Genomic DNA, 14,286 nt, shown 5'->3' on the forward strand with positions numbered 1-14,286 from the left:
AAGGAAAAAATGTTTCATGTCTACTACATTACAGTCCTGTTTGTTTGTTTGTTTGTTTGTTTAGCAGTAAAAGAACCGTTTAGGGAAGCAATTGGAGTGTCCTGCATTTTGAAATTCTTACTATTTGAAAATACTTTTACCTCACGTGCCTAATTTCATTTGAAGAATGTACAACAAGGACGTTCTTGATTCCTGTCTTCCAGGTGCATCTTGGGAGAAAAACAAAACAAAACATGGAATTGAAATGACTCAGGGAAGGGGACAGGTTAGCAAGAAAAGTGTGAGCTACTTTTAACAGAATACATCCTTACTGTGACTCTGTCCACCGAGGTGGGGGAGGGCATGGGGCTCATGTCTTCTAGAGCATGTGGTGGGGCAGCTCCGAACAGGAAGCTGAAATTAGCTGAACCTAAGGGGAACTTCAGAGCCCCATCCCTGGGGACCATACTGCCAACAGCCAGGCATAACTTTCTCAAATGATCCACAGTGTCTCCAATAAGGCCGGCAGCCAGGGAGTGAGGACCATGAGCCTGCATGGGGAGTATGTCATAATCAAACCACAACAGCAGCCAACTGGGAGCAATTGCTTGGAAAGAAAGTTATTTGGCTTTTTATTCTATAAACCCAGAATACAAGCCATTCAGGAAGCCCCGTTGGGGATGAGCAACCACTCAGTGGTTAGGAGAACTTGCTGCTTTTCCAGGAGGCCGCCAGTTCAGCTCCCAGCATCTACATCAGGTAGATTACAGCTACCTGCATTCCCACTCCAGGAAGCCTGACACACTGGCCTCTATGGGCACTTGTGTGCATGTGGGTAGACACACACACACACACACACACACACACACACACACGCACGCGCGTGCACGCGCGCCTCTTGTGATCTCACAGGGACTTGTTTTTGATGAGGGAGGACTCTGTTCTGTGGAGTGCAGGCTGTCCAGCTGGGCTGCATTCAGCTGCTGCCTTAGTGAGACACTTGGCTTTGCCTCTGTGCAGTGCCCAGCTTTGCTGTGGGACATGAAGCTGGTGATCTATCTGATCTACCACCAGCCTCCAGTCCCCACCCCACCCTGCTGTTCTGTGTATCTGCATTCCCTCCAGCTAAATGACACCATGCTAAGGAGCCTCAGGGCCACACTTTGGATATTGAAGACTGAAGGATCTCAGGAGTCAGTGTGGACCATGCATGCGTGTCCAGGCTGCACCGGTCAATGGTATTTCAATTTTACTTGCTTAAGTTTTAACTTACACACTTGTCGTGGTGATGGAGAAGCCTCGTCCTGGGGAAGGAAATCTGAACTTGACTTTTGACCTTGCTCCCTAACAGGTGGTTTGGATAGGGACCCCCGAGTCATGTCTTCTTAGAGGTACAGAAACAATGTCTGCCTAAAAGGGCCTCTTAAAATCAAGTGGTGGTAGCACAGAGTGGCCTTTAATCCCAGCACTTGGGAGGCAGGCAGATCTATGAGTTTGAAACCAGCCTATTCTACAAAGTGAGTTCCAGGACAGCCAAGGCTGCACAGCAAAACTCTGTCTCAAAAAAAAAAAAAAAAAAAAAAAAAAAAAAACAAGCAAATAAATCGATAAATAAGGTCCTTGTAGGAGGAGCCCACATGCAAAGGTCCTGGAATCAAGCTCTCCGAGGATAAGCATGAAGACTGAATTGTTACTGAGAATATTGTTTTCAACCACAGATGGTTGTGTGAACTTTGATTTTTTCTTTTCTTTTGGAGATAGGGGCTACATAGCCCTAGGTTGGACCTCAAAATTGCAATCCTCCTGTCTCAGTGTCCCAAATGCCAGGATTGTAGATGGGTGCCACTATACTAAGCTCAAATAATCTTATTAACTTAACCTGTTGAGTTTTGAACTTCTCTACTGGAAAGCTCTTTCAGCCCAAGAGGCAGCCAACACATTCTACCCTGCCCAGTCTGTGAGCAGAGCTGAGCCCGGCACTGGTGGAAGACTGCTTCACACTCAGGCGCAAGGAGCACCCAGTTTAAATTTGCTACACAGACCATATTGAGGAGGGGCAGTCTGTCAGGTGGCTGAACTTGGCTGAAGGTTTAATTTACTTATCAACTGCATTTGCTGGAGAGGACAGACCGGCCCTTGACTATAGACCACAGATGTGTCTAGCAATTTTGAAACAAAATAACTCTTAGAGTTCAGGAAAGGTGGTTTTCTCAATGAGCGGTAGAAACCGGCAACAACTGAAGACAATCGCCATCTTTATCATCTTTGTAGAAGTCTCAACAGTGGGGTTTGGAGGTCAGTGTGTGTGGGGTGACTGGGTTTAGGTGAGGGTGTGAGGTTATGAGGAACGTCCTCTTAAGGGGAGTCTTGGTGAGGCTTGCTCTCCCCATCCTCTACATGCCAGCATGTAGTGGGGAAGTGGCTGTCTCCATCCCTAAGACCTACTCTGTTGGCTCCATGATCTCTGACTTCCACCTTCGGAACTATGAGAAAACAGATTTCTGCTATTTAAACAGCCCAGCCTGTGATATATTCTATGTTATCCACTGGAACTAAGCCAGTAGTCCAATATATACATTATATGGTTCTTTCTTTATCCAGGGTAGCTTCAGAGACCAGAAAGAGGACCCATAGGAAGGTCAGGGAGTTTCGGATCAATATGGGTGGAGTTCTCTTTTGTTTATTGACAACTGGTGCACGCCTTTAATCCCAGCACTTGGAAGGCAGGCAGGTGGAGTGAGTTCTAGGACAGCTAGGGCTATGTAATGAGACTGTGTCTCAAAAAGGCGGGGGAGGAGGGGTGTCATTGGCCAGGCTGGCTTTGACACTCCCCTTCCCCCCCAGAGCATATTGTTATGACTCAAGATGTATAATAACTTAGATATAAAACAGAAGCGACTAGAAAAGTGAACACACAATGTGGTGACCTACTATACCTGTTTTAGCAGCTATAGATTACCTATATCTCTAGAGGTGGGACTTTGTGAGATTTTCCCCATTCATTTTGGCATGTTATATGGTGATGCCATCTTCATGTTGGCATGTCAGCTGGTGATGTCATCATTTGGTGAGGTGACCATATTGTTGAGACTTCCTTCATGGGTGCAGCTTCCCTGCCAAATATACAAGACTCAATCTTGCAGCAGATGTCCCGGCCTGAGGCCCTTCCACTCTCCCCACCCTGTTGTCCTGAGGCTCCTTAAGCTTTAGCTGTAGGAGCCATAGTGTAGATGTGTCAATCAGGGCTGGTCAGTTGTTATCTGTGTTTTGACCACTTGTGAATTTCTGAAATGGTCTCCACCTGCTGCAAGAAGCTTCATTGATGAGATATGTATATTTTCAAATAATTTATTTTTATTTTATATGCATTGGTGCTTTGCCTGCATGTATGTCTGTGTGAGGGTGTCAGGTCCCCGGAACTGGAGTTGTAGACAGCTGTGAACTACTGTGTGGGTGCTGGGAATTGAAACTGCTTCCTCTGGAAGAGCAGTCAGTGCTTTTAACTGCTGAGCCATCTGTCTCTCCAGTCCAAGATATATACTTCTTAATGCTATATTAGCCATTAATCAGTTTTTTAGATTTTTTTATTTAGTTTATATATGCAAGTGTTTTGACTGCATAGATGTGAGGACACCAGGAACATACACTGTCACACTGTCTATAGAGGCCAGAAGACCTGTCAGATCCTCTGGAAATGGATCACAAACACTTGGGAGCCTCTTTTGTTTTTCCGAGACAGGGTTTCTCTGTATAGCCCTGGCTGTCCTGGAACTCACTCTGTAGACCAGGCTGGCCTCGAACTCAGAAATCTGCCTGCTTCCCAAGTGCTGGGATTAGAGGCGTGTGCCACCACCGCCTGGCTTGTGAGCCTCTTAATGGGCTCTGAAAACCAAACCCAGGTCCTCTGGTGAAGTAGCAGCTGCCTTTAATATCTGAGTCATTTCTCCATCTCATGACCTCTAACCCTTTATCCTCTTGTCTTAGCTGGGATGACAGGGCTGTATCATCACCATATCCAACTTCAACTCCGTAGCTTTCTATGGGATGTTCATATTATTATAACCTCCGAATTTAAATGGGGGCTTACTTAAAGGACCATCTGTAATAATTAAAGGGCTTTGGGGAAAGACTCTGGATGATGAACTAGAAATAAGCAGTGTCCTGGGTAAGTGTTTGAAGAGCAGAAGCCTAGTCCTTGGACGCTGTCTTGGTTAATCTGCCCTCTAAGCCTGGGAAGTGGAGTACTTGAAATTTTTAGCAGACTCACATTAGAGGCAAAGAAAAGGATCATGGGACAAGCTGGTCACACATGTCACCATGTACCATGGGTACAGATTGGCCCTGGATCCAAACCCAGCCTACCACTAAACCCATAGGTTGGGCTATGTGCTGTCTCCCCAAACTGGGAGTTACCCAGCGCATGTAGGACACTTCTCATGGACAATGACTATGAGATTATGATTCAAACAATGTATTTGTTTATTTTATGTGTGTGAGTACACTGTCTCTGTCTTCAGACACACCAGAAGAGGGCATCAGATCTCATTAGAAGTGATTGTGAGCCACCATGTGGTTGCTGGGACTTAAACTCAAGACCTCTGGAAGAGTAGCCAGTGCTCTTAACCACTGAGCCCCATATTTGTGTATTTTTAAGAATGCATTTTATTGCTTATGTGTATGTGTGTTTCCATGTGCATATGCATGAGGGTGCCTGAGGAGGAGGCCAGGAGAGGGTGTCAGGTCCCCCAGAGCTGGACTCACAGTGTGTGCTGGGAACTAAACTCTGGTCCCTTAAAAGAACAGCAAGCTCTCTTAGCCACTGAGCCATCATTTTTCCAGTCTCCAAAGTCAAAATGTATGAGTAATTCATTGTCTTTTATGCCTGAGAGGCCTTCCTCAAATTGCTTTCTGCTGTGTGACTCTTTGCCTCCCTGCTGAGGAGAGTCAGGTGAATTTGAAATTAGTTTCCATACAGAGGCTGATGCAGCTCACACCAAACTGTGAGAAAGTGCCCCTCCCCTCCTTTAATCTGGCCTGGCCCACAGGAGGCCAAGCTCCTGTTTGGTCTGAAGGAGCAAGGCACACACATCTGCGATCCACATGGTGACTCAGGAGGCCGCCAGGAGGAGGGGATGGTTCACAGCAAGGTGAGAAAAAATAAAGCTGAAATGAGACTCTTTTAAACATGAAAAGGAGAAGAAGTGCCTCTGAAATTAAATCCAAAATGAATTTAAGGTAATGGCCGACATCTTGTCAACAAGCAGGACCATCCAGGGAGAGAACAGGAAGCTGTGGAGGATGGCCCGGAGGAGGAGAGGAAAAAACAGGGCCCGCACCAACCTGGCTTGGATCCACCCAAGCATCGAGGGGACACAGCGGTATGTTTTCACAGCGTGTGCACGTGTGTGCGCATGCGGGCTTACGAAGTTATCGAACCCCGTGGTGCTCGATGTGATGTGGTTTTGATTAGAGGTGTGGTTTGGAGATTCGGGTTGGTGTGTCCTGAAGTCGATGCTGAATGAGGTGTAGCCACCAAGACAGGGATCTTTTGAATTTGGGTTTCCATGGTGCCTGTAATGTGGGTGCACTTAAGCCTGACTGCGTGGACCAGAGGCAACATCTCACGGGGAAAGCCGTGTCTCCCCTCACCTGCAGAGATGCAGGCAAGATGCCAACGGAGTTGGTTCAGAAAGCCGGAAAGCAGCCCTCTGTCTATGCCACTGTGGAAAGATGGTACTTCCCGTTTCTTTTTTGTTCACGGGGACCACTGTCACCTCCTTGGTATTGCTTTGCTGTCAACAGTGTGCTCCCATTGACCATTGCCAGTTGAGGAGTCAATTTGACCTGTTAAAGGAGATAGCTGGCGTTTTTTGCAGCAAACCGCAGCTTGGGTCAGCTTAGGTGATGATCAAATGCAGGTCACCTCCTGGGGGTGTTCTCTACATACCTGTCCTAGAGCAGGTGGCCCTGTCACAGGAAAGTGGCACAGAGGGCTACTCTTCACACAGGTGGGACTGTAGGCCTAAAGTCTACCAATCCTATAGGACCTGCTACATGTATGACTGAGTGATATGAATTAGTAACCCTGGGTTGTGTTAGAATGTAAATCCTCAGGCCGTCCTCACTTCTGAGTCTGAAACTGTGGGCATGGGCCAACCTCCAGGGACTTCTGGTGTAAGAACTTAGCTTGAGACCCTAGCTAGGCTCCAGCTCAGCTCAGACATTAGACATCCGCATTGAATTGGGAGCTCTGCTCTGGAGCTGTTAGGACAGATTGCCTGACTTCTATGTTTTGCACACCAGCCCTGCCTGACACCTCAGGTTTTCCTGTCACCCTTCCCTGGCCTTGAATGGTGATCGGCAAAATATATCCACCTGACTTACTTGTTCACTGGCAGATTTCCCCCTACTCCACCCCACCCCCGCCCCGTCCTGGAACCTAGGGTTAATGGGACATACTAGGGAATTAATCAGTCGTCCTTACATTGGGTTTTGAGACAAAGGTCTCACTAGTCTGTCTCCCAGAATGGCCTTCTTGCCTCAGCCTCCTAAGTAGCTGGTACTGTGGGTGTGGCCCACCCCAGCAGTCTCTGCAAAAGACTCAGCAATGCTGGTGGCTTTGGTTTTCAATGGTAAGACCTCCCCTTGGTATCAAGTTGCTCTGTTACTGAACATATACATCAGTCATCATCCCCCCGGTACACATGAGGTCAAGTTGCTTTGTCGTGCTGAAGCTGTCTGTGAGCTTATATGGAATGTGTAAGGGACAGAGGCCACAGGTATTAAAAGACCCTAGTGTGGAAAGCAGAGGCAGACTTAGACTGTGTGTGTGTGTGTGTGTGTGTGTGTGAGAGAGAGAGAGAGAGAGAGAGAGAGAGAGATCGCTGCTGTAAGTCCATGTTGTGTTGCAGTCAAGGAATATCTGAGGCCCATTTCTCACACTTCTGAAGGCTGGGAGGTCCAAAGTCAAGGGTCATCCATTGCTCTTCGGAGGAAGATGAGAGAGAGAGAGAGAGAGATAGAGAGAGAGAGAGAGATTATGAGAGGGAGAAGGAAGAGAATAAGGCACCTGTGTGCACACACTAATCTCTGCCAGTTACCCATGCTCATGAGCCTGGTGGCCCGATTATGTCCCGATGAGTCCCACCTTTAGCAGCAGTTGTACCAGGCATTACCTCTAACAGGTGGATCTGACAGCCTGTTAGACCACAGCCACCGCCCTTCATCCCTCAGCCTGCAGGCACATGGCCTGAGCAGGAGGGACAATGACCATATGGTCACTAAAAGTGTACCAGTGTGCTTCCAAGTCAAATGGAGGGCCCGTCCCCTGGCTCAGACAGTTCCTAACTCCATCCCTTCGCCCCCACCCCTGGTTGATAAGCCAGCAAGGTCAGAGCACAGTGTGCCCTTGTCCTTTCCCAAATGGGTGTGTAGCTCAGACCGACAACTCTGCACAGAAGCTAGGCAGAGGTGAGAGGAGAATCTGGGGCCAGGAAAATTGGGCAAGAGATAAGGAGAAGACTGAAACAGAAGTAAGGCATTCAGAAAAGCCACTTGTCACTGAGAGACCTGTTGGCAGCTTCCTTCAGTTTGGCTTTGCTGTGTGTATGCATGTGTGTGTGTGTGTGTGTGTGTCTGTGTGTGTGTGTAAGCCTGTGAGGACTTGGAGTCTTAAGCAGTCACTCTCCACCTTACTTTTTGAGACAGACTCTCTGACTGATTGGGCTGGGCTGGCCAGTAGTGAGCCCGAGGGATCGATGTGGTTTTCCCTCCCCAGTGCTAGGATCGTTGGCACTGTGCTATTGTACACCAAGTTAGCTCCCATCCTGCCTGCGCAGTCAGCACTTACTGCACTGGCTTCCTGACAGAGGAGAGCTTGCTTGCAGAGAAGTCTGTTGGGGGCTCTTGAGGAGAAACTCTGGGATGACAGAACCTGTAGGTCATTTTATAAATTTGCCTATCTTCCTCCTAACCTCCAAGACAGGGTTTCTCTATGTAGCCCTGGTTGTCTGGAATTAACTCTGTAGACCAGGCTGGCCTCAAACTCACAGAGATCCATCCACCTGCCTCTTCGTCCCGATTGTTGGGCTTAAAAGCATGTACCACCACCAGCAGCAGCTAAACTTGCTTATCCTAACGCCAGATTTTACCCCGTTTTCTGGCTTTCTTCTTGTGGCTGGTCTCCCTTTTCCTTTATTTAATAGTTTATAGTTTATTGGAAATTCATTGTACAGTTATGGGTTTCATGAGGACAATTTCCTTTCAACTATAATTGTGTACTCAGAAAATGGTACTTAGCCAATTTGATGGGTTTGAAACTAAAAAAAAAAAAAAAAAAAAAATAGATCAACTTTTCTAATTATGTTATTTCCCGTGTTCATCCTTGTAATTTGTTCAACACTAAAAAACTATTTTCAATATTTTAAGCCAGGAGGCTGTGGTGCATGTCTTTAACCCCTGTACTTGGGAGGCAGAGGAAGGCAGATCTACACAGAGAAACCCTGTCTGGTGTGGGTGGGGAGAGGACTTTAAGTCCGCATACAGAGCCACAGGTGTCTTGTGGCATCTCCACACAATATAGCATTACACTGTGCTCTTGGCCATCTGACTCACTCCCCCTCCCCCTGACTGCCCTGTCCTCTCCCTATACAGTCCTCTCTCCTGTGCCCGTCCTCTCCCCATATAGTCCTCTCTTCTGTGCCCCAACCTCTCCCCATACAGTCCTCTCTTCTGTGCTTCTTGACTCAAAAATTCTATTACCCACCCCCACTCAGCCCTGAGAGCTCTTTCTTCTCTTCTGTTGGACCCCTTCTAGTCTCATGATACACACACACACTCTCTCTCTCTCTCTAGACACATACATGCTCTAGACACACACACATGTACTAGACACACACACATAAACACTAAACACATATGCACAGAAGACAGAAACACACACATACACACACATGCACATACATTACACACACACATACCAGATATACACACTCACAAATACAGAGACACACCAGATATACACATTTATACATATTAACACACACACACATAGACACACACAAATACACACACTGGACACACACACAAGCATTAGACACACATACACACACACACACACCAGACACAGACAGACACACAGACACATACACATATACACACATACACACATGTAGACACACACACCACATACACACCAGATATGCACATTCACATACAGCAGACACACACTAACACATAGACACACACACCAGACACACACAAAGACACACATACTGGGGACACACACCAGACATACACAGACACTCACAAACAGACATACATAGAATCACAGACACCCACATGCATACACATACTCACACACACTTACACACACAAACATACACAGTCAGACACACCAAAAATGGGGGGAAAAAAAAAGAAAAATTTTCCACTTGTGACCCATTATTGCTCAAGATCTTTTATATGATTCTGGGTATACACAATTCATTTGTGACTAGTAAATCATAGTCTGTATATTGAGATTTTACAGTCTCCAGTGCTGAAGACTTCACTAAGCATGTATATATGACAATGAAGCCTTGTCTTCAATGCTCAGGACCCACTAAGCACATATACATGAAGTATGTTGGCAGCCATTCTAAAACCATTCGGAGACTCTCCTCTAATCCCTAGTCAAATTTTATTTAATAATATTTTAAAGATGTCAAATTCAAGTCTCTCCTGGCTACCTGAATAGCTGCTTATCATCTTTCTAGGCATCCACATATCTACCTGCCTGCCTGCCTATCAGCCTCCCTATACACTCTTGTATAAATACCATGCCTTCATTCATTTACAGCCAGTGAAATTGCTCAGTGGTCAAAAAACACTGGTCCTGCAACCCCGGTGATCTGAGATCTGTCACTGTAAGTCACATAAGAAGCAACACTCAATGGCACACCTCTGCAGTCAATCCAATGCTCTGGTAGGCAGAGGCAGAACAACCCCCCACCCCAAAATACACATAAGAAGCAACACTCAATGGCACACCTCTGCAGTCCATCCAATGCTCTGGTAGGCAGAGGCAGAACAACCCCCCACCCCAAAATACACATTTAAAAATAATGTATCTTTAAAACCTCTCATTTAAAATAGATATGATACTGTAAGTTTATAATCCCACTTCATCCCTGCCCCCTCCCCCACCCCTACCATCCTACCCCACCCCTGCCTCTCCACCTCCTTCCTACCGCCCCACCCCACCCCTGCCTCCTCACCCTATCCCTGCCTCCATACTCCACCCCTGCCTCCCCAACCCACCCTTGCCTCCCTACCTCTGCCTCTTCACTGTCATCTGTTCTCCATGTCCAAGGCATCTCTGAACATTTGCCTTAGCTTATAAACACTACAACATGTTTTACTCTTAGCTTAAAGGTGATCCCATTTTGCCAGCAGAGGTCCCTCTGTTCAGTCTTCTTCCGTGACTCCTCAGGGCAGAGGTACTGACAGGAGAACCTCTGTTCCCTGCCTCACACAGACAGCTTGGGCCACTCTCTATTTGAGAAAAGCTGGGGTTCCAGGTCACTCAGGAGAGCACACTGTGTCCCAAGACCAGCTTGTGAGGCAGTGGAGGGGAGGTAGAGTGACACATGATTGGGATCTCACTGTTTGCTCCTACCTTGTGTGTGTGTGTGTGTGTGTGTGTGTGTGTGTGTGTGTGAGAGAGAGAGAGAGAGAGAGAGAGAGAGAGAGAGAGAGAGAGAGAGAGAGAGAAAGAGAAAGAGACAGAGAGGCAGAGAGAGAGAGAGAGAGGGATGTTGAATGTATGTGTGGTGTGTATATGGTGTCTATGTGCATGAGTGTGTGTGGTGTGTGTGAATGTGTCTGATGTGTAGTATGTGCATAGGTATAAGTGTATGTGGTGTGTATGTCATGAGTGTGTGGTATGTGTATATGTGTGTACATGTGTGTGATGTGTGTTGTGTGAGTGAGTGTGTGTGATGTGTGGTATATGAGTGTGTGTATGGTATGTATGTGAGTGTGCATGTGGTGTGGGTATGAGCATGTGTAATGTGTATGCTATGTGTGTGAGTATGTGTGATGTGTGTGTTGTGTGTGTGCTATGTGTGTGCTGTGTGTGTGTGTTCTGTGTGTGTGTTCTCTGTTCGAGTGTGATTGATTTTATATATATATATATATATATATATATATATATATATATATATATGTGAGAATATGTGATGCATGTGTGATTGTGTGTGTGTGTGTGTGCCCTGCAGAGCCTCCCTGGTACTTAGAGAAGGCCTGCAGAGGACTCAGTCTATCATATTTGCTCAGCTCATGTCTTTTATTAGGAATGGAGCTGAGCTGATGTCCTTGTGTGGGGAGATGAACTGAGAGTGTCTAAGCATACCTAACTCCACAGTGGAGAGTGAGGTCCCAATGCCTGTCCCTTTGAGGGTCTCACCTCCTAGTCCTCAGACCTTCTACTCTATTCCTATTAGCCGTCTGCTCCTTGTGGTCTCTGGCCAGCCCCTCAGTCCCTTGCTGTTCCTCACACATCCCGACACACATTCACTCGTGACCTCGTACATGCAGGTCCTTTGCCTGGGAGTCCCACGTGTCCCCACCCACTCCTTCCCTCCTTTGGTTCCTCCTCCATGTTGGGGGATGGGTGTCTATCTGTGGCTTTAATTTCCTTTTTAGCTTTTACCACTTCTGAACATAATTTATATTTTATTCTGTTTTCTTCATTTTTTGCATTATCACTGTATTTCCAGTGTGCCAAAACGGTCTAGTATTCAGCATTTGATATGTCATAAAGACCAGAGAGATTATAAGAAATGTTCCTTGATGATACCTTTATGTTCACATATATTGTGTCTGTATGCATGCATAAGATGTGTGCATAAGATACATTTCACATATATAACATGTCTACATGTATGCATAAGATAAATTTCTCATAGTATTGTGTCTGCATGTGTGCATAAGATAAATTTCACATATGTGCTGTGTCTGCATGTGTGCATAAGGTAAATTTCTCATATGTAACATGTCTGCATGTATGCATAAGGACACAGACAAGCTCAGCATGCAGGCAGGGCTTTCTGTCACCTGCTGCCCCAGGTGAAGCAGCTGTCCCCTGCCCTCTGCCTCCTGCTTGCTGTTGCTTCCTCTGCCCCTGCAGATGTCCTCCAGCCATGTTCATACCTTAGTGCCTCTGCAAGCCTTCCCAGCGGGCTACACTGTCTTCCCTCAAGGTTCTTGTGGTCCCTTGTTAGTGTGTGTGCCCCTTGTTTTCTGATGGGTCTTTTACAGCATCGTCCCAGAGTCGCCCAGAGCACGGTCCAAACACACTCCTTTGTTTGTTTGAAGACAGGGTTTCTCTGTATAGCCCTGGCTGTCCTGGAACTCACTCTGTAAACCAGGCTGACCTTGAATTCAGAGATTTGCCTGCCTCAGCCTCTGGAGTGGTCACTACCATCTGCTGGACTCCTTTATGTAGGGCATGCATGCTCCTGACCCTAGGTCCCCATCACTTGGTATGGTATCCAGGCTGGTTTAGCGTTGTTTGTTTCTGAGTTCTTTTTTATCTCTTGTTGCTTGTGCAAGGTCCTCCTTTTTACCCACACAATATTTCATCCTCAACCCATATCATCTGATTTAGATAAAATATCTCCAGGGCAGATTCTTCCTGCTGGTCCACCACCATATGCATCCCAGGGGCGGTTATTGAGAAGTGGTATTTCCAAGGTCATGGCCACTGGCTTTACCTTCCTCTGACTCTGGCTTGCTGGCTTCTCCCATCTACTCACAGTCAGTTACAGGGGAGCTCAGAAGGGACTAAGAGCATGTGGCTGGCTTTGTCTTTGTCAAGTGTGCAGTGTCCCTCTCAGATGTGTTGGTGAGCAGAGAATTGCTCAGAGTGGCCTCCTGTGCCCTAACACTCCTGTTCTTCATTTGCGGATGGAGCTTCCGTTGCTTTGATAATAGTGCCAAGCACAGCTCATAAGCTGTTAAACCCATAGCATTTATGACTATGAAGTAGAGGAGTTTGAGGAAGGAAGGAAGGAAGGAAGGAAGGAAGGAAGGGAGGGAGGGAGGGAGGGAGGGAGGGAGGGAAGAAGGAAGGAAGGAAGGAAGGAAGGAAGGAAGGAAGGAAGGAAGGAAGGAAGGAAGGCCCAGCCGCTTTATCTATCTACCCTTGTTCTTCCAGCAGGGTCTTGCAGACCTTGTGCAAAGCCTGATTCCTCCAGGGTTCAGTTTTCTCATGTCTAACTCAGGAACTAACTGGCCCTTTGAGGGTCTGAACTTCCACTGAGCTACTCTGTTTAATAAACACATTAAGTGATAGGAAGAGCATACAAAGTACTTTCTTTCGTAGTTATGCACCTTATTTCTTTTTTTTTTTCTTTTTTTTTTTTTTTTTGGTTTTTCGAGACAGGGTTTCTCTGTGTAGTCCTGGCTGTCCTTGCACTCACTTTGTAGACCAGGCTGGCCTCGAACTCAGAAATCCGCCTGCCTCTGCCTCCTGAGTGCTGGGATTAAAGGCGTGCGCCACCACGCGTGGCTGCACCTTATTTCAATGTCAAAGAAAGCCATGCAACATTCACAACTGCTTTTGGTTGGGCTGGGGAATGAAAAATGAAAGCAAAGTCAAGAGAGAGGTCTTTCAGGACCTCTCACCATCCCCCCCCTCCATATGCTGTGGTTAATTAGAAAAAAAAAAAAAAACAGTTTTCAGATAATGCCATAGCTGCTTCTATACTTAAGTCATAGCTTTAAAGGAGGACTACCTGTGACATTGGTCCCTTGGCCATTCCTTCCTATGGGAGCAGAGTGGAGAGTGCTGGTCGGAGGGCCTAAGAGGGCCTTACTGAGTCAAAAAGAAAGAAAGAAACAAACAAAAAACCAAAAAATAAAAATCCATGGCTTGACGTTTCAGCTTCCCACCCTGGCTCAGTTGGTCTCAGAGCTGTTGCTTCAAGGATGCAAGCCCAGCAGCCTGGCTGGTCAGATGCTCTAACACCAGTTCTCACAGGGCATTTAAGAAGTGAGTAGACGCCAGGTGTGGTGGCACACGCCTTTAGTCCCAGCACTTGGGAGGCAGAGGCAGGCAGATTTCTGAGTTTGAGGCCAGCCTGGTCTACAAAGTGAGTTCCAGGACAGTCAGGGCTATACAGAGAAACCCTGTCTCGAAAAACCAAAAAAAAAAAAAAAAAAAAAAGAAGTGAGTAGATGTAGGGCCCCGTGGATGCAACTGAACACTCACCGGGAATGTGTGGGGCCCTGGGGTCAATCCTTAGGACCATTTAAAGAAAAAGG

General features: G+C 46.7%; 1 protein-coding gene across 3 annotated transcripts in view; it reads left to right on the top strand.

The window, feature by feature from the left end:
• LOC110284396 (uncharacterized) overlaps positions 1-14,286 on the top strand; it is a 67,285-nt gene that overhangs the window by 36,579 nt on the left and 16,420 nt on the right. For 2 of the 3 annotated variants that reach the window (XM_085832750.1, XM_085832752.1), the window contains exon 6: positions 5,241-5,357. In XM_085832750.1, coding sequence (XP_085688876.1) covers positions 5,241-5,357 — 117 coding nt within the window. The remainder of the gene's footprint in view (positions 1-5,240; positions 5,358-14,286) is intronic. The other variant, XM_085832751.1, reaches the window with a different exon arrangement.

Source organism: Mus caroli, unplaced genomic scaffold (genome assembly GCF_978045245.1).
Source record: "Mus caroli unplaced genomic scaffold, Mus_caroli_1 scaffold_18, whole genome shotgun sequence".
Lineage (NCBI taxonomy): Eukaryota > Metazoa > Chordata > Mammalia > Rodentia > Muridae > Mus > Mus caroli.